General features: G+C 40.6%; 1 protein-coding gene across 4 annotated transcripts in view; it reads left to right on the top strand.

Annotated features, from left to right (window-relative positions):
- Nucleotides 1-17: 17 nt before the first annotated feature.
- The window catches only part of STX17 (syntaxin 17), a 54,294-nt gene continuing 32,735 nt past the window's right edge, over nucleotides 18-21,576 (top strand). The window contains exons 1-2 of one of the 4 annotated variants that reach the window (XM_037035795.1): nucleotides 18-69; nucleotides 13,322-13,506. In XM_037035795.1, coding sequence (XP_036891690.1) covers nucleotides 13,384-13,506 — 123 coding nt within the window. In that variant the 5' untranslated portion in view covers nucleotides 18-69; nucleotides 13,322-13,383. Of the gene's footprint in view, nucleotides 70-102; nucleotides 180-692; nucleotides 752-13,290; nucleotides 13,507-21,576 lie in introns of those variants that run through there. The other 3 variants (XM_037035797.1, XM_037035796.1, XM_037035794.1) reach the window with 3 other exon arrangements.

Below are 21,576 nucleotides of genomic sequence, written 5' to 3' on the forward strand. Positions count from 1 at the left end.
GCGACGCCCCGCCCCGTCTTGCCCGCGCCTGCGCTGTGCCCACCGACCTCCCCAGCTACCCGGCAGGAGGTAAGGGACTCTTGGGAGGTCGCCTGCGGGGCGTCAGGCCCTGATCCGCACGGTGGGCTGGGTGCGCGGTAGAGGCGCCCCCAAGGGACGCGGGGCATCAGGTCAGAAATGTGAGTGACGTGGCGACTCCTCCCGTTTCCAAGAAGTGGCGGTTTCGTTTTCGGAAGCCACTGTTCAAAGCTGGTGTAGGGAGGCGGTCGACTGGACCAGTGTCGCGGTCTCCCAGGGTCGCGGGGTGAAGAGGTGCCCGGCGTCTGCCCTGCTCACATCGCACTGTGGGGCCCAGGTCGTCGGGGCCCCCAGCACCTCGGTCCGAGACCTAGACCGAGACCGGCCCGCCCATCGGCTGTTCAGTGGGGGGCGTTCGGTGTGAGCGGCCCGGGTGCGCGCTGGGCGCCGCCGCGAGGGGCGCCGCGAGGCTCGCGGGTGGAATGGAGGGGGAGACCTGGAGCCAGAGGAGCTGCGTCCGAGCCGCCAGTTCGCGGAGGTCCCACGTCTGACTCCCTCCGGTTGCACACTCGGAGTCCGAGGCTCAGCGAGGAGACCGTATGGCAGCACCAAAGGCCTTGACTTGACTTTCCAAACTCAGTGTCCGGTCCCCAAGTCATAAACCCGGGGCGGCGTGCCTGGGGGTGTGCTGAGCCGCCAGTGGGGAGATGTGGGGTCTCCAGGCTGATGGCAGGTGTGCATCACTTTGGGTGGTGGTGATGTGTGTGGAGGGGGCACTTCCCGAGGTTTTGGACCTTTTCTGAGAAATGGGGCCTTTCAGTGATAAATACTCTCCTAAGTAATCTACATTTTCCTCGTGGGAAACACGAGTATTACGGAACTCAGCGGGTGACAGTTTTAAGTACTAAATGATAAAGTTTGTAGCGCCCCGAACCCCGATTCCTCCCTTCCCCCCACCCCCCGCGGCACCGAGTTAGTGCAGTGAATATGATTGAAGTGCTTTGACATTCAAATGTTTGTCTTGTTTATGTAAAACACCAATTCACACGTTTTTTAGAAAGACTTTATTTTGAAATAATTTTACAATTACAGAAAAGCTACAAAAGTAATAGAGTCCTCTATAGCTTACTTTAATGTTAACACCTAACTGGTAAGATTTTCAAAAGAAATCAGCGTAGGTCCAATCCTATACCAACTTTCTTTAGATTTCATCACTTTTTTAAACTAAGGAACTTTTCCTGTTCCAAGAGCCCATCTAAGATCCCACATTGCGTTTAGCTGGCATGGGGCCAGTCTGTGGCAGCTCAGTCTTTTCTGTCCTTCACCATCTTCATGCCCTAGAAGAGTCCTGGTCACTTATTTTGTAGAGTGCCCTTTCCTTGCGTTTTGTGTGAATGTTTCTCATGCTTTGATTAAGGTTCTGTGTTTTTGTTGATGCCGTAGAAGCCTATGTGCCCTTCTCAGTTAATCATTTGAGGGGGTGCATGATACACTGCATCTGATAGTACCTTTGATCACTTAGTTAAGGTGTTGTATGCAGGGATTCTCTAGGGTGAAGTTACTGTGTTTCCCTTTGTAAATAATTGACATCTTGGGAGAAAACTTGTGAACTATGCAGATACCCTGTCCTCAAATTTTCACTTGCTGACTTGAGCATCTGTTGATGGACCTTGCCTTCAGTAATTATTAATGTGATGTTTTGATGGTGACTTTCTGTTTCCATTATTTCTTCATTTATTTATTGGAATTCTTCTGTAAAGAAAAGTTTCCCCCTTCCCATTTATTTATGTGTTCAGTTACTTGATCAGTATGGACTCGCTTATTTTCTATTGGTTATTATCCTACACTTTTATTATTAATTTTACGTTCAAACGGTACCAGCTTTGGCCATTGGGAATTTTCTCAGTAGCTTTTGACTCCCATCCTTTTGTGAGAACTTACTTACTTTCACACACATTAAGATACTTCATTCAGGCTTATCTTGTGTTGTCCCTGCCCACCCCTGGAAGGAACCACTTCTCCAAGGATCCCTGGCTTCTTTTTTTGGGGGTGGGGGGGGGAGTGATATTTGAACACCGAGATCTAGGGAGTAGGTATAATCATTGCCACTGGGATATAGTTACTTCTAGTGCCTGGCATACACACACACACATACACAGAGTGGTAGATATATGTAAATCTATATATACACATATATCCTGGATATATAAATGTTTATATATATGTGTGTGTGTGTATATGTGTATATATATATATATATATATATATGCACACAGTGTATATATACACAGTGCATATATAATATATATACACTGTCACACAGGGTCTGGCACAAATAATGCCCCTTTTTGTTATAAAATCTTTTGTTACAAAATCATAAGCATGTAATTGTGTGACATAACAATATCACACTCAAGCACACCATATGACATTTTAGGTGTAATGTTCAAATTAAAGCTATAAATTATTACACACATATTATTACCCCACCAACCATACTCAAGCCGGCATTACTTCTGCCAGACCCTATCATATTTTTTAAAAACCAAAAGATTATTATACCTGTGATTCTCTTGTTAAATTTAAATTGTATGTTTTATTAATTATGCTATTACAGCTGTCCCAATTTTTCCTCCTTTGCCCCCCTTCCTCCCACTCTCTCAGGCATGTTGTCCATGTCCATGGGTCGCACATATATGTTCTTTGGCATTTTTTAAAAGATTTTATTTANTCCTCCCTTCCCCCCCACCCCCCGCGGCACCGAGTTAGTGCAGTGAATATGATTGAAGTGCTTTGACATTCAAATGTTTGTCTTGTTTATGTAAAACACCAATTCACACGTTTTTTAGAAAGACTTTATTTTGAAATAATTTTACAATTACAGAAAAGCTACAAAAGTAATAGAGTCCTCTATAGCTTACTTTAATGTTAACACCTAACTGGTAAGATTTTCAAAAGAAATCAGCGTAGGTCCAATCCTATACCAACTTTCTTTAGATTTCATCACTTTTTTAAACTAAGGAACTTTTCCTGTTCCAAGAGCCCATCTAAGATCCCACATTGCGTTTAGCTGGCATGGGGCCAGTCTGTGGCAGCTCAGTCTTTTCTGTCCTTCACCATCTTCATGCCCTAGAAGAGTCCTGGTCACTTATTTTGTAGAGTGCCCTTTCCTTGCGTTTTGTGTGAATGTTTCTCATGCTTTGATTAAGGTTCTGTGTTTTTGTTGATGCCGTAGAAGCCTATGTGCCCTTCTCAGTTAATCATTTGAGGGGGTGCATGATACACTGCATCTGATAGTACCTTTGATCACTTAGTTAAGGTGTTGTATGCAGGGATTCTCTAGGGTGAAGTTACTGTGTTTCCCTTTGTAAATAATTGACATCTTGGGAGAAAACTTGTGAACTATGCAGATACCCTGTCCTCAAATTTTCACTTGCTGACTTGAGCATCTGTTGATGGATCTTGCCTTCAGTAATTATTAATGTGATGTTTTGATGGTGACTTTCTGTTTCCATTATTTCTTCATTTATTTATTGGAATTCTTCTGTAAAGAAAAGCTTCCCCCTTCCCATTTATTTTTGTGTTCAGTTACTTGATCAGTATGGACTCACTTATTTTCTATTGGTTATTATCCTACACTTTTGTTATTTTTTTAATATTTTATTTATTTATCTTTAGAGGGGAAGGGAAGTAGAGAAGGAGAGAAATATCAATGTATGGTTGTCTTTTTGTGCATCCCCTGCTGGGAGTTGGCCTGCAGGGAACTGGCCTGCAACCCAGGCACGTGCCCTGACTGGGAATCGAACCGCGATTGTGTGGTTCGCAGGCCCGTGCTCTACACTTTTGTTATTAATTTTATGTTCAAACGGTACCAGCTTTGGCCATTGGGGATTTTCTCAGTAGCTTTTGAGCCCCATCCTTTTGTGAGAACTTACTTACTTTCAGACACATTAAGATACTTCATTCAGGCTTATCTTGTGTTGTCCCTGCCCACCCCTGGAAGGAACCATTTCTCCAAGGATCCCTGGCTTCTTTTTTTTTGAGGGTGGGGGAGTGATATTTGAACACCGAGATCTAGGGAGTAGGTATAGTCATTGCCACTGGGATATAGTTACTTCTAGTGCCTGGCATACACACACACACACACACACACACACAGAGTGGTAGAGAGATATGTGTAAATCTATATATACACATATATCCTGGATATATAAATGTTTATATATACGTGTGTGTGTGTATATGTGTATATATATATATTATATATGCACACAGTGTATATACACAGTGCATATATAATATATATACACTGTCACACAGGGTCTGACACAAATAATGCCCCTTTTTGTTATAAAATCTTTTGTTACGAAATCATAAGCATGTAATTGTGTGACATAACAATATCACACTCAAGCACACCATATGACATTTTAGGTGAAATGTTCAAATTAAAGCTATAAATTATTACACACATATTATTACCCCACCAACCACACTCAAGCCGGCATTACTTCTGCCAGACCCTATAATATTTTTTAAAAACCAAAAGATATTATACCTCTGATTCTCTTGTTAAATTTAAATTGTATGTTTTATTAATTATGCTATTACAGTTGTCCCAATTTTTCCCCCTTTGCCCCCCTTCCTCCCACTCTCTCAGGCATGTTGTCCATGTCCATGGGTCGCACATATATGTTCTTTGGCATTTTTTAAAAGATTTTATTTATTTGTCTTTAGAGGGGAAGGAAAGGAGAGAGGGAGAGAAATATCAATGTATGGTTGCCTCTCGTGCGTCCCCTGCTGGGAACTGGCCTGCAACCCAGGCATGTGCCCTGACTGGGAATCGAACTATGATCGTCAGGCCCGCGCTCAATCCACTGAGCTACACCAGCCAGGGCCAATTTGTACTTCTTAATCCTGTGCCTTTTTTGTCCATCCCCCAACCCCTCTCCCATCTGGCAACCATCAAAATGTTTTCTTGTGTCTATGATTTAGTTTCTGTTCTCCTTGTTCATTTATTTTGGTTTTTAGATTCAACTACTGATAGATATGTATTTATCACCATTTTATTATTTATAGTTTTGATCTTCTTCTTAAATAAGTTCCTTTAACATTTCATATAATGATGGTTTGATTTAGCTTTTTCTTGTTTGGGAAACTTTATCTGTTCTTTGATTTTAAATGATAGCTTTGCTGAGTAGAGTAATCTTGGCTGTAAGTCCTTGCTTTTCATCACTTTGAATTATTTCTTGCCAATCCCTTCTAGCCTGCAAAGTCTTTTTAGAAATCAGCTGACAGTCTTATGGGAGCTCCCTTGTAGGTAACTAACTACTTTTCTCTTGCTGCTTTTAAAATTCTCTCTTTGTATTTAACCTTTGGCATTTTAATTATGATGTGTCTTGACATGGACCTCCTTGGATTGATCCTGTTTGGAACTCTGAGCTTCCTGGACTGTTGTGTCTATTTCTGGACTGGTGTGTCTATTTTCACCAAGTTAAAGAAGTTTTCTGTCATTATTATTTTAAGTAGGTTTTCAATTTCTTGTTCTTTCTCTTCTCCTTCTGACACCCCATGATGCAAATGTTGGTATATAGGGGACCGTTCCACATGACATGGGAAGTGCAGCCCAGCACCCACTCAGAAAGGCCAGTGGGGAGCGAGATCTGGCACACAGGACCCACGCCCCTGGATAGGTTCTCCCATGGGGAATCAGGCCTGTATTGTACCTAGGCTGCAATGAGACTTGCTTTTGCTAAAACTCCCTCACCCTGGATTGAGGCAGAAGATGTTTACTGAACATCTCTAAAGTAACTTCCTAAAATCTGTGCTAAACCTCCCAAGTATGGAGTATAACCAGTTCAACCACTTTTCTCTTTGATCTGTAACATCCTTCTCTTTGAAGTAATTAGCAAAATTTTTTTCTTTGTTATCTATAAAAGGTAATAACTACAATGTACCTGTGCATAGTAAATGAGGGCCATCCTCAATGTAATGTACCCAGAAAAGCAATAAAAGCCTGCCCAGGCAGGGGCTGGGGCCCTCTCTCTCACTTAGAGAGTGGCCACACTGTCCCTTTTTCTCCACAGGACTTCTGTAGTCCGTGTGAATTTGTCTGTCACAGCCACAACCCATGGACCCTGCTGACCAGGGTCCACATCATTGGTATGCTTGAAGTTGTCCCAGAGGCTCCTACTATCCTCATTTTTTTTAGTCTTTTTTCTTCTTGGTGTACTGATTGGGTGTTTTGTGCTTTCTTATATTCCAGATCACTTATTTGATTCTTGTCTTCATCCACTCTTCTGTTGATTCCCTGTAAATTGTTCTTCATTTCAGTTAGTGTAGCCTTCCTTTTTGACTGTTCCTTTTTTATGGTTTCAATGTCCTTTTTTACGCAGTTGAAGTTCTCTCTGAGTTCATCCACTCTTCCCTTAAGTTAGTTGAGCATCCCTATAACCAGTATTTTGAACTCTGCATCTAGTAAATTGTTTCCATTTTGTTATTTTTCTGAAGTTTTGTTCTGTTCTTTCATTTGGGCCGTGTTTCTTTGTCTCCTCATTCCGGCAGCCTCCTTGTGTTTGTTTCTATGTATTAGTTAGAACTGCTATGACTCCCTGGCTGTGTAGAGTGGCCTAACGTAGTAGGTTCCTGTAGGGTTTGGTAGCACAGCCTCCCCTATAACCTAAGATGGATACTCAGGGTGTGCCCACTATGTGGGCTGTGTGTACCCTCCTCTTGTAGTTGAGCCTTAACTGCTATTGGCAGGTCAATGGAAGGGATATACCTCCAGGCCAATCAACTGTACAGACTGGCTGTGATCACTGACCACCAACCTCAGACCACCATGGAGAATCAGCTGTTCAGGGGCCTGCTCCACTGAGCAGGACTTAACTTTTCAGGGCTCTAGTGCCCACTTAGTCTGCCCCTTGAGTGTGTCACTTGTGGAAGTGATTGGGCGGTGCTCCATTGTGTTCTGTAGCTGTCCATTGGGTGTGCTTGTTTTGGGGCCTCCCAGGAGGTGCAGGCCAAGGTCAGCCACTGACTGTTCTGTCCAGGACCACCCAGCATAGGCTACTACTCCTGCTGGACTTGGAGGTGCCCAGAAGAGGCCTAGCTGTGGACCAAGGCCAGCTGTCATTAGCGATATGCCTAGAACCAGAGGCCACTAAGTGAGAGGTACGGTGCACACTAAGGCCAGATGTTGCTTATTTGAGAGAGTTCAGGAAAGTCTGCAGCAGGAACCAAGAGAACCCATTTGTGTGGAAAAATCACTGGAAACAGTTTTTGTGGGCCCGGAAGTTGCATGGGACAAACAGTGTGAGCCAGGTTGATTTAGTCTCAGATATGGTGCCTGCACACTGTCTCTCTGTAGGGAGAGCTCATCGAAGAAATACTGGCTACTGCCAGCTTTCTGTCTGGGAGAAAGCTGCCCCCAGCTCTCACGCTGATGCCAGACACTTCAGTTCCTCACTGTGTGCCACGGGTGCCCTTCAAGCTGCTACCCTGGTGCTGGAGCTCAGAGGGAGCAAATCCAAGTAAGTCCATGTGCAGGCCCTTTAACAGGAACAGCCTGGGACTCCAGAAGTTTCTGTCTTCCACAGCCTGAGTCCCCATTACAGGCAGAAGTTATGGGCACTTATCTTCCTGTTGCTGGAACCTTGAGCTGAGGGTTCTGGTGTAGAACGGGGATCCCTCGCCCCCAAGATATCCCTTCTGATTTTTATCTGCCACTTGTGGGTGTGGGGCCAGCCCTTTCCTCATCTCTGCCCCTCCTAGCAGTCTTGATGCAGTTTCATCTTTAATTCTGTAGTTATGGAAGTTCTGTTTACTCAATTTCTGGTGGTTCTGAATAATGGTGGTTCTGTGGTTTCGTTGTAATTTGATGTGGTGGTGGGAGGAGGTGAGCCGTGTTTGCCTGTGCTGCCGTCTTGCCTTGGTGGTCTTATACCTCTGACTCTCATCTGACACCACAGGTTCATTCTGTTCTTGCATCCTATTTGTATTTTTTTTTGACAGCAAGAAATCCGGCTTTTGTGTTCTATAAAATATTTTCATATTTGTTCAACCCTACTACATACATAATTTCAGTCTTTCTAACCCATACTCCTGTGAGAACAGATTTACTGATGAGAGGATAGTATTGTGTGTGGTTCTTTCTGTCTTTAACCTTATGTTATGCCATGAAAGTACTGGGTTGCACTATTTTATGAAGTTACCTAGATTAGTTATTTTCTTCCCCCACTTCTTTCGGTGTGGTTATCCTATGCTATTCATCTTTGGTATAGTTAGTTTGGTTCCACAAGGTTTGTATTCCATTGGGGTTCCCCCACATACTGGTGTAGTTCTTTTGGTTTGTTTTTATTTTATAAAAATTCATTTTGTCATATATAGTTCTATGAGTTTTGACAAATGCATATAATTGTGTATCCATCACACTGTCAGGATGTCACAGACCAATTCTATCAGATATTGTATTACACTTTTTAAAAACTGTTAAAGTAATATATTGCATTTACACTTTTTAAAAATGTTAAAAGTATTGGGTTGGCCAAAAAGTGCGTTAGTTTGTTTCTGTAAAATAAGAGACACGTTTTCCATTTTTACCAATAAGTTTATGGATTTGGATATTTTGAGTATGTCAGCTATCTCCCATGATTGGCTTCTAGTGGGTAGAGGCCAGGGTGCTGCTAACATCTCCCAGTGCATAGGCAGCCCCACAGGGAGGCGCTACTGGGCCAACATGTCGGTAGTACCAAGGAACGTCATAAACCACTTTCGACACATTTTATCAGTCACAGCACTTTCTCCGTACACCGCATCAATCTTTTCTTGCACTACAGTTGCACTTTTACCTTTATTGAAATAATAAAGTGTAATATAACAAAAATGTTGTATATTTTCTTCCATCTTCAATATTAAAATGGCTGCACAAAAATTCACCAATTTCTGGTGAATTTTTTTTCATATAAGTTTCCTAAAACTTCCTATAATTTTTTAATGCATGCTGATATGACAGCTGTCACAATACAATCTAACAAAATTGTTTCAAATGAAATTAAAGACAACTAAGCTTTACTAGAGCTGTTGTACAGAAAAAGGCTAAACAAACTTTTTGGCTAACTTAGTAACACAACTCTAAGAAGTTTGGGAAATTAGGCATTTTTGTGTTTTTTCTTGTCTTTTTCATAGGCATATTTTACTTAGTTTGATGTTAATGTAAATGTGTTTTTAATTTTTGTGTTAATTATATCAGAAATATGTTCCAATTTCTAACTGAAAAATAAAGAAATGCTGAAAGACACTCTCATGTATTCAATCACACTTTTACATCACATTTTATACATTGAATTAAGACCTTCCCTTAACAGCTTACACATGTTTCAGCTATTTTACGATCAGAGCCATTGCTGGACAACTTTGTGTTTCAATCACAACATGTTTATGAAATTATTTAATGCTAAGTTCTCTCTTAGTTTTACATAGGCATTTTATTATAATTTTACAAAAACGGAAATGGTGGAGAGTAGAAAAGACACCAGCCAGAAGGAGACCAAGAGCTGGAAAACAGCCTGGGAGGTTCTTGGGGCAGATTGTCCTCCCTGAGAGATGGCTTTTACGGGGCAGCCGCTGTTCCTTGGGCATGGGAAGCTGAGGGGCGAAGTCATGCGTGATTCTGACCTGGAAATACCACTTTGGAACTCAAGAAACAGTACTATCATCATAGCATAGGGCAGCAGTAAAAACAAGCCAGGTAATCAGTGATTGGAATTTGTCAAGTACTATGAACTTATTCGTGGGAGAGAAGGCAGAATCATTTGAGTTATATCTTCAAATAGTACATAAACTTAAGAGGCAGTTTGGATATAAAGGAGCTTCTAGACTTAGGGAACATCATTGAAAAGCCCAAAATTGGGTGATAATAGAATGGTAAATCTACTTAAGAACATTGCGTTTTCTTGTTAAAATACTAGGGGACTGTTGGAAACTTTTGTTCAGAGGAGGAGCCCGTTGCAGTTTTAGATACATAGTAACTGTAATCTGTGAGGGAAAATCGAGAAGGCAGGGAGCCTGAAGGCAGGCCAGTTAAGACACTGTTATAATGTGCTGTGCGGATTGTGCCGTCTGGCTGGAGTGCGAGAGGGTTAGAAATGGTGCAGGGGCCTGTGAAGAAACATTTTGGTTCTATCAGCACCTGTTGAGCACCAGGTATGCTTATAAATATTTTGGTAGGAGCAGTGGATAAGTATAAAGATATATTCCTATAATATACACTCTGCATAGTAGAAGAAAACACAAGAGGCAATGTGATAAACTGGGAAACATTAGATAAAGAGTCGATACTTTATGAGAGTCTAGTATATATTAAATATAACAAGAAAAGGATATACCTGGTAGTAAAACAGACATTTTGCATGAGCTCGCAATTCTTGAAAGAAATGCAAATGGCTAATAAATCAATTTCATTGGTAATTTAAGAATTGAAAAATAGCCCTGGCTGGTGTAACTCAGTGGATTGAGCACCGGCCTGCGAACCACACGATCACGGTTTGATTCCTAGTCAGGGCACATGCCTGGGTTGTGGGCCAGTTCCCAGCAGGGGACTCACGAGAGGCAACCATACATTGATGTTTTTCTCCCTCTCTCCTTCCCTTCCTTTCTAAAAATAAATAAATAAAATCTTTAAAAAAACAATTGAAAAATAAACAATAATGAGGCACTATTTTGTCACCAAATGTCCAAGAGGAGTAATCATACCAAGTATTGGTTGAACTATGGATAAATGGACATTTTGATGTGTTGCAAGTAGAAATGTAAATAGGCACAACCCTTTTTGGGGACATTTGGTACCAAAAGTCCTAAAAAATGTATAAACCTACTAATTCTATTTCCAGGTATTTAATTTAAAGAAATAATTATAGACAATGGTTTGGTTTATGTGCAAGGAGGATAATTACACTGTGGTATTGTTTATAATGGTGGAAAATTAGAAACAACCTAAATAGCCAACAATAGATGATTAATTATATTATAGAACATCTATGCCAAACAATACTATGAGTTATTAAAAGATACATTGTAGAAAAGTAATTTAAATTAAAATATTTTGTTATACTTAATCAGGTTATTCAAAATATATCCTTTCTTTTGTTTGTTCATTCATTCATTTATTCACCCAGTAATGATATACTTTATTATATTGATTGCTTTTGGGGTTTATTGTCTTTATTGTTGAAGTATGCATTTTAGTAGTTCTTTTAATAATAGGCTTTGTAAGAAACTCACTCTTTGTATGTCTGAAAATTATTATTTGCCTTCACTTCTAACTAATAATTTCCCAACTCCTTCAGCACTTTGAAGATATTCCTGTCTTGATATCTTGCTTTGGTGAAAAGAGCTGCTTTTATTGGTTTAGTTTATCTGTCTTTTATCTTTGGTTTGCTTTTTACAATTTTCTCTTTGTCTATGATGTTCTACGACTTCCCTTCCATATGTTCAGGTAAATTTTTTGAATGCCACTGGGGCTTATGTGCATCTTCAGTTTGAGGTCCTGCATCTTAATTCTGAGCACATTCTCTCTGAACGCGGCCTTCTTATCACTTTATTCTTTCCTTATGGGACTTCCATTTGTTATTGAGCTTCTCACTGTATCCTTTATGCACCTTGCTTTCTTTTTATAGTTTGCACCTCTTTATCCCTCTGCATGCTGACTGATATCTTCCAAGTGATAATTCTCTCTTCAGCTATGGAGTTTACTGTGTAACCAATCTCTTACGGTTTTGGAGTAGAATTTTTAAAGTAGACTTTTTACTTGGTTTATTTTAGATTGGCCTGTTTCTGTCTCCTAAAGTTATTTTAAAAAAAGATTCTATTCCTTCCTTTATGTCTTAGAATATTTTAAAATGTACTCATTTTCATTTTCTTTTTAGATTACTTTATTATCTCTAGTCACTTAACACTGAATTTTTCGGTTTTGTTGGGTCTGAGGACTAACTCTTTTGGCAGTTGGCTTCTCCGTGTGTCTCCAAGTCCCACTCAGTACCAGAGGGCTCATTTTTGGTGTCTGGAGATTTTTTTTCTGCTCTTGAGCTTAGATCAAACATAAAAATTCACGTTCCAAGCAAATAAGATTGTATGTATAGCCAACACTTCAAAATTTTCAACTGTGAAAAGAAAGAGAAACAGAACATCATTTGGAGTGGTAGCCCCTCATGTTTCTGGAGTGGTAGATTCTTTGATAATGATGCAAAAGCAATGGATTTGTCCTCCAAAATAAATCAGAGTGCATCCACAGTTTTTCATAAAGATTCAGTGACTCTGCAAAGTCTTGTTGTGAACCCCGATCTCTACGGACCCTGGCCTAAGACATCATGCCAATGGGATTAACGTGGCAAATTTATTTATTTTTTAAATATGGAACATGAGGTCGCATGGAACCATGGTGGAGCTCTTTATTTATATAAAATCTCATAAACTCAAATTTGTGAAATAGACGTAGATAAACATAGACATTTTTTCCCACTGGAGTAGGTGTGGAGTCCTGCAGCCTGCTCACTTGCCAGTCCCTGTTCTCACCTACCCTGGCCTACAAAGCATACCCTGGGACCTTCTGGAACCCTGGAGGAAACTTGTGAATTAGAAAGAGCACTTGATGGGGCGCTAAGGAGTCCTGGGTTGTTATTTCAGCTGTGTCACTGGTTATTTGCATTGGTTGTAGACAATGCTAATTACTTTGTAAAAAAGGGGAGAGGCAATCTGAGGCACACCAATGAGAAGAGTTCTATGCTCTGTTACATTTAAAGTATATAATTACATAGATACATTATGATGACATTAGAAATGAAGTTTGACACAAGCAGAAATGTTAAGAATTAATTTTTTTTCAATTTCACCATTTGACACCTTTTCAAAGGTGTCAGAAGGTTACTCAGTGTCCAAGGTACACTTGGAAATTAAAACTTGGGCACTCTACTCCTAGTTTTTAAAAAGGTGTGTATTTGAAAGACCTGGAAAGACACATCAAAATGGAAAGAGTAGGGATGGGTAATTAACTAGGGGTGAGCAGATGACTGTTGATTTTATTTTACTCTTTTTCATGTTTTCTAAACGTTCTAAAGAAAATATACGTTCTTTTTGGACAGAGAAAAGGGTTTTAAAATAAAAGGTTTCTTAAAAAATCAGCCCCTGGAGTTCAGCGTTAAGTTGAGTATGTATTTAGAATGAGTTATAAAATTATACCTAGTAGGGGGCTTGTAAAAATAATAGGAACTTATTTTAAAACATTCTTTAAGAAACAATTCTCTTTTAGGTTTTTCTGCATGAGTAGAGAAGACAGTTGTTGCGAGTAGAAGTGACTCGGCATTTATTAGGATGTCTGAGGATGAAGAGAAAGTGAAATTACGCCGCCTCGAACCAGCGATCCAGAAATTTATTAAAATAGTAATCCCGACTGATCTGGAGAGGTTAAGAAAGCACCAGCTAAATATTGAGAAGGTAAGTTTTTTCCATTTTACACCACAAAACACAGTTTCATATTCTGATTTTTATTTGTTTCATACTTTAGCTAAATTCAGAACATTAAACAAGGGACTTTGCTAAAACATTCACCTTCTAATGATTTGGCAACATGACTTATTCTTTCATCTGGTCTTACTTTTGTTCTGCAAGTACACCTCTTATTTGTTTTTTAGGAAGGGATATAAGGATCTGTGTCTTTTTAGTTGTACATACTGACATATTAAGCATTAATTAAAATACAAATAGTTTGATAGCGTACTAGAATGTGAAGGCAGCAAACCTGGGCTAAGGGGCCTACCTCACCTTCATTTACCTTGTGGCAAGTATTCTGGGCCTCCAGTGTGCTTCCATCAGTAACCCCTAACCTCTTCAGGGGCATGGAGATTAAAGAGGCCAATCATTATGTGATAGGAAGGAATTTTCCAACGTCATGGCTTCCCTGTGAGGAAAGCCCCGAACTGAGAAATACTGCCTAGAGGTGAGTTTGGGAGGTAGGTAGAGGGAAGAACTGGTCTCAAGGACTGTGGTGGAAGTTGCATAGAACCTGGACTGGCCAGGGTCTGGTGGAATGATTGTGACATTTATGAGAACCTCATTTACTGAGCGCCGAGCATTGATTTTCATAGATGATGTTGTCTAATTTGCTGTGGGGCAGGCCAATGGCATTTGCTCCTTCAGCAGAACCTCCCTCAGCAGACATTTTAGGCTGTGGGGCGGAAGTGGTCATTATGCCTCTCTATAGAACAGTACTTATCCCCTGTACCGACTATACCTTATACAAGTAAGAAAAATGTCAACTTTTTCTCCCATAGATACCATGTGTCCTCCGAGTATTTAAGTACTTTTAAAAAGTATAGAAGTAAGTGCCAAGAATATGATGAAAATTTCCATACAAATGTGAAGGGGTCTACAATTCAAGATTACAATTTTGTCATCCCTCAAGTTCTTCCTTCACCCATAGGCAATAAGTACTATAACTTTCAGGGATGGGGAAGTTGTGTGGCAAACTGGTTATTCTAGTCATGAGCAGAAACGAACGAAAGAATTCGATACTTTAATTAGTGAGGAAGGCTCATTCTTTAGCACTGTAACCATATAGAAATAGTCACTTACTTTTGATTGATCACATCGGGTGGGAGGTGCCTTTCAAAGTCCTGAGCTCATTTTGAAGTGCTCGGTCCCAAAGATGACAAGAATTTGGCAGAACTGATAGTGAAAGGCAGAAATACGTGGACCGTGGTCTACTGAGACCATTTTTTCTCTTTATCGTCCTATTTCGCATTTGAGGTTTGGCATGTTTTAGATTCCCTTTTTCTTATGTTTATTCTACATGAAGGTGTCTATTGCCAGTACCTTCAGAGCTTACTGACCCACATGTGCCATTCGGTCATCAGTAGTCAGAACCCGGAGAGAAAGGTGAATGAGGATGGGAATGGCTTATTACTGAGCTGATTCATTGTAACAGCCTTCATGAGAAAATTCTTCTAGGGCTCTATTGATCTTTCTTTGCCAGAACAGTTTTCTGTGAGCTTTTTGTGACATTTTTACTTTGGAAATGTTAAACAATATGGGACTAATTATAAATTACAACGTAGGTGATGTTGTGTGGAGCTGAGCAGTTAAACTCATACTGGTCTGTGTTTTATTCCATACTCTTATCATTCTATCTCTAGGATTTCTAGTTTAGTTATGAAAGTGATTTTGCATCTATGTGAGACTGCATAGCCTATTTTAATAGATATGGCAATGCAGAGCTACTTAAAAGCATCAGTGTTCACTGTAGACAAAAGAGCCAAGAACTAATTTTGGACTTCAGGTGTCTAATGGAGCCTCACTTTCAAAAAGGCATATTCTTCCTGGGGGGAGAGTGTAGACAGATAAACTGTTTATTATGTGAGCCATCAGTCATCCAATATGAATTTAAAAGAAGAAAGTCAGACTGAAGGGAGACTGAAGGTAAGCCGCAGTGGAGTGATTCCGCGGCATCCGAAAACAATGAACGCAGTGTGCTGCGGACACCTGGGGCTATGCCACAGGTCCCTCGGCGCTGCGTTTTGGTACACGTGATAGGCTTGGTTAGAATGTGACCCTGAAGTTGGTTTGTAGCATTCAGCATCCTTGGCTAATGTAAGAGAGATTTAAGCATAATTAAGAGGATAGTAATAGGATAATAGGATAGCAAGCCTGGAACATAATTTCCTTTGCTTCTTGATGTAAGGGTTTGAGGAAAAACTTACTGGGCAGCATGTACCATGTTCGTGTATGGTTGGAGTGCAAGTGGCAGGAGAGCCCAAACTGTGTATGAAATAGGAATTTTTGGTTTTTCTTTTAATCCTCACTTGAGGACATTTTTTCATTGCTTTTAGAGAGAGAGGAAGAGGGGATTGGTTGCCTCCCACATGCACCAAGACTGGGGATCGAACTGGCAACTTTTTGGTTACGGGATGATGCTCCAACCAACCAAGCCACACCAAACCAGGGTGGTTTTGTTTTTGTTTTTGCTTTTATTTTTAATGTCATAGCTATGGAGATAGTCTAGAGCACAGGTGACAAACACAAGGCCCGCGGACCAAATCTGGCCCTCCACCTTGTTTTATCTGGCCCAGCACCTGGTTTCTACTCGGCGGCGGCACTGAGCTCCTTGCCCCTAGTTAAGGAGTGATTACATTGATACGGTCCTAAAATTACATTCAGCCCTTTGCAGGCAACCGTGAGGCTGATGTGGCCCCTGGTGAAAACAAGTTTGACACCCCTGCTCTAGTGCTATAGTGGCAACTCAGAAGTCATTGAAGACCCAGGCTCATTTTAACTTGCTGTTCCATCATCAACCTGTTCCTATTTTGCACGTAAGATGGCAGCTCCAGCTCGCACATCCACATTTCAGCAAAAATGAAATAATCAGAATCATGGTTTTCCTGTGTTCTTTTTTTCTCTCAATATTCTCTCTCTCTTTCTCTCTCTCTCACTCACTCAGAGACTCCTCCTGTCCTTATGTCGTGGATGCAGTATCATATCATTTCTCTGTGGTGGCATTATTATATTTTTGTTTTCTTCTGCTTCCTTGTCTGTTTTCCCTGTTTCCCTTTTTATTTTATTTTCATTTACTTTACTTTCTTTCCTCTCTCTCTCCCTCCTCTCTCCCTTTCTTCTTTTTTTTTTTTATGGTAAGCTACAGAAGTCTAGGCTTCCTTGGCCAGCCGTTGATATCTAAGAGTGCTGATGGAAGGCTGTGTGTGTAGCAAGGTACGGGTAGGAGCCTTGCGGCCTGAAGGGGTGTGCAGGCGAGGCTCCATTTTAGTGGGGAAGCACTCAGTACTGTGTGAGGTCTTCTGTGGTGGTAGGGGCAATGCAGTTGCCTGGGCCTGTGGAGAGGGCTCTGGTAGAGCCCGTTCCTCAGGTGGATGTTCAACCAGTCCTTCGGCTTTTAGACCCACTGCGTACACCCGCCTGGTCACCTGGTGGGTGTTACTTCTGGTGCCTGAGTCTTTCTGGAGGGGCGCCGCACCTGTCGGCTTGCTCCCGGCCTCTCTCCGCCCGAGCCCACCCCTTCTGCAGCCTTAGGTTTCAGCTTCTCTAGGCAGGTAAGTTGGTTGCAGCATGTTCATACTCTTTTCAGCTCCCCAAATTTTGTTAGAACTTCTTGGTAATTGGTATCTTCTGTTGTATTGTCACTATTCCTGTGAATTTATACCTTTGAAAGTTCTTTACTGTCATTTTAGTTGGGTTTTGGGAAAAAAGTGGAGATGAATGTGTTCAATCTGCCAGGTTTAATAAGGGAAATTATTTATTGCAGGAAATACATGTATGTTAGCTTTTCATACATTTTTGGTGTTTGTTGTTTTCTTGTATTGTTAGCACTGAAAATGACATAAAAATTAGGTTTCTAGTCCTGAAGAATCCAATCAAGGAAATAAGATAGGCAATACTTAGAGAATGATAAGAGGCATGTAATTAGACATGAAATGAGTGACAGGTATGAACTCTGTGGTACAAAATGAGACATAATTAGCCTTATGCATTTGTTTGTTTTTACTGATTTTTTTTGAACTTGTGATTACAGCAAAAACCTTTTCCAGTTCTCTTTTTACTCTGAGGATGTTTATTTCAATATTTCAATCACATTTCCCCACCTCTTCCCTTTTTTCTGGTTCAGTTTGCCTTCCTCTGCGTTCCAGGGCAGGAAAGCCTCGGCACAGGTGGTGGATGATAAAGGGCCTGACGGGCTACTTGGTGGTCAGTGGTCAGAATTAGGTGAGCAGTGAACAGTTCAGCTGCCCTATAGCTCTGGCCAAAGAGGTTAGAAAGCTTGTGTGGGATATTCTGGAAATTTCTGAAAAAGAAATTTCTGGTATTTCTTTTTCACACATTTTAAATTTATTTCCCTCTCCAAAGATTTGTAATACTAGCCTTTAATAATGTAGCCTAAGTTAGGTAGAACATGGTGTAGCAAGCAGTAGGAAGTTTGAACTATATTATCTTCATTTCTCTTTGAATTTCATTGCTATCAAAGATAAGGTCACCCAGTTCAACCTCCACCCGAGACACTAATCTCTTCTCTAGTTGACACGTGGCAAGGTAATAACCACAAAGACTGAGTGCCGTGTCAGGGCTTTTTTCATACATACCATATTGTTTAATTCTCACAGCAGCCCTGTGGGTTAGTCTTAGTTTTGTCTTCCTTTTGTAGCTTGGGGAGCAGCCTTAGAGTAGCTCAGTTACTTTGTTGAGACCACCGTGTTGGTACACGTGTTTAACTTGTAATGTTGGGCTCAAAACGTAGTGTGCTCCCCGTCAACGTTGTGTGGAGTGAATGAGTACGTGTGTGCACGGATAGAGCCTAAGATCGCATCAGTAGTTTTAGAAGCCACTTTATGTTTCTGGCTTTTTTATTGGTTTTGTAAACAACTAAGTAAAATGCATAGGACTTTTTGTACATGAACTTCAGCTGTTGAAGCAGAGCATACCTATTTCTTATATGGAATTGGCCAAAAAGCCCTGTTTAGTTGTTTTTGTTTTGGGTTTTTATTTTTTTTGTAAAATGAAAGACACAGTTTTCATTTTCACCAGTAACTTTATTGATTTGGATAATTTGAGTATGTCAGCTCTCTCCCGTGTGGTATAATATTGATTGATATCAATTAATGTATTGATTTGATCACCATCAACTTCAACTGGTCTCCCCAACCGTGGAGCATCTTACAGCAAGAAATCTCCAGCACGAAACTTTGCAAACCACTTTTGACACATTTGATCAGTCACAGCACCTTCTTGGTACACTGCACAAAATTATTTTTTTGCTTTTCAGTTGTGTTTTTACCTTTCTTGAAATGATAAAGCAAAATATGCCAAAATGTTGCTTATTTTCTTCCATCTTCAATATTAAAATGTTTTTTAATGCCCATGATATGACAGCTGTCACAGTACAATCTAACAAAATTGTTTCGAATGAAGTTAAAGACAACTAAGCACTACTAAAGCCATTTTAGGGGGAAAAAAGCAAATGAACTTTTTGGCCAACCCAGTACTTCTGCAGTTGCTCTTTTTAATTTAAATGTTAGTCTTTACATTTAAATTATTGTTAATTTAAATTGTGCTTGTAATTTACCATTACATTTATTCCTATGTGGAATTGTGATCTTTCATCAATGTAATTATTCCTTCTAGTTTGTTATCTGAAAATTTGGCATTTATACACTCTTTATTTTCAGGGTATTGATGATAGATGTCAGACAGGAAAGAGACAGAGAGTACTCGAATATACTGTTACCATTTCTGTAAATTCTCACAAGCCATCTCTCTGATAACCTGGTGTAGACCTGTCTCAGAGATTTGCAGTCTGCAGTGTTTCATAGATATTTCCTTTTGTGAAAATTGGGTCAGTATTTGCTGGTCTGTAGAAGCCTTTTCAGTTCTTCCCAGTTCCTCAGAGATGAACAAGTGTCTCTGTGATTACATTTGCAAGGTCTTTCGGTTCACTTCAATGTAATTTCTCTGGGCCTGTTGACTTGGACTCTAGGTTTGTTCTTACTCTTCCTTGGTTTTCATTTTCCTCTTGATCATGTTTATTGTAGACAGTTCTCTTTTGAAGGTCATTATTCTCAATGAAGAAGATGGAAAAAATACAGAGTTGAATAGTTTTGCTTTCTCTCCTACAGCTCCTAGCAGTTCCCACCCCATTTTTCCACCTTTCGAAACATTGTTTTTTGTTCAAATCCCAACGTAGTTCCTTACTGTGGAATGCGCCCGCCCGATTCCGCCCCAGTCAGACGTAAAAGCAGCCTCTTCACACAGTGCTGTGTGGTCAGCGTGAGGTGCACAGACTTACTGTGCACCAGTTAACCGTTCAGGGAAAAGCTGCAAACGCCCATGATTTTTAGAGCTTTAAAGGTAAAATTAAAATCTTCATAGTGTTATTGTGAGAATTAAGATATGTGAAACACTCCTAACTGCAAGGTTGATAGTTCCAACTGGGTTACCGAAGTACATTAGTCAACCCAGGTACCAGCAGGGGCGCTGTACAGTTCATAGTTTCTAAGGCATTAGGAGATTCACATCGTTCCTGGGACATCCTTAGTGTTTGTTTTGGGTTTTATATTTTTGATATTTCATAGGCTCTGCGAGGTGAATCGCTTTAACCTGCATTGTGCGGTAGGTATTGTTCATCTTCATTACATGAGTAATCCTCAGCTTGTAGCTTGCAGTCAGTGGGCCATCTGTTAATACAATATAGCTTTGTTCTTTTCAGTGTAGACAATCAGGTCATCTCTGAAGACAAACTTTGTGTTTTCCCTTTCCCTCCCTCCCTCTTTCCCACATTTCTCTCTCGCTCTCTTTTCTTTCCGTTTCCCCCTCCTTCCCTCCCTCCTCCCTCCCTCTCCCCTGTCTTCCCCCTCTCCCCACTTCTCTCTCCCTCTCTCTCTCCCTCTGCCAGTCCCTCTCTCCCTTTCCCTCCCCTTACTGCCCTGGCTAGGGCCCCCAGTGTGATGTTTAATAGGGGTGGTGAAATCAGACATTCTTACCTTGTTCCTAAGATTAAGGAATGGTCTTTCCCTGCTAAGCAGGGTTTTTGTAGCTGCCTCTACCACACTGAGCACATGAACTTCTATTCTTAGTTTGCCGAGAGTTTTTATAATGAATAGACATTGGTCAAATGCTTGTCTTTAAATCTACCATCTTCCTATTTCTCTAGGAGATTTTATTTATTTATTTATTTTTAGAGAGAGGGGAATGGAGAGAGAAAGAGAGGGAGAGAAACACTCATGCATGAGAAAAACATTGACCAGTTGCCTCTCACACGCACCTAGACTGGGGATTGAACCCGCAACCCAGGAACATGCCCTGAGCAGTAATCAAACCAGCAACCTTTCTGTTTGCTGGATGACACCTAACTCCCTGAGTCACACCAGTCAGGGCTGCCATCTCCCTATTTTTATTTATTTGTCTCATCTTTTCTTTGTCCTCTTTTTCTTCTTTTAATCCTTTCCTTTGCGTTAACTGCATATTTTTTAGAATTCCATTTTTCTTTTTTGTTGACTATTAGTTATTCCTCTTTGTTTTTAATTTTTATTTTTTAGGGGTTGCTTTATAGTTCAGAGTATTCATCTTTGACTTGTCATATCATGCCATCCGGTAGTGGTTTTATATATAACTTCATGTATATTGTAAGAACCGTAGCCCTGCCTGTTGTGGCTCAGTTGGTTGGATGGTGTTCTACAAATTGAAAGGTCACAGGTCAATTCCTGGCTAGAGCACGTGCCTGGGAGGCAGGCTGGTCCCCAGTCAGGGCGCGTGCCAGAGGCAGCCTATCCGTGTTTCTCTCCATCTGTGTCTGCTGCCTTCCCCGCTCTCTAAAAATAAATAAAATCTTTCAAAAGAAGAACTTTATAACAATCTACTTCTATTCCCTTTCTCTCTGGGTCTTTGTAGTGTTATTTTCACATATTTTACTTCTATATAAGTTCCTAACCCCACAATACATTGATTGTTGTTGTTTTTGTTTTAATCGGTGTTATCTTTCAAAAACATTTTGAAAATAAGAAACAAACA

The sequence above is a fragment of the Sturnira hondurensis genome, unplaced genomic scaffold (genome assembly GCF_014824575.4).
Source record: "Sturnira hondurensis isolate 20B ecotype Veracruz unplaced genomic scaffold, ASM1482457v3 Scaffold0022566, whole genome shotgun sequence".
NCBI lineage: Eukaryota > Metazoa > Chordata > Mammalia > Chiroptera > Phyllostomidae > Sturnira > Sturnira hondurensis.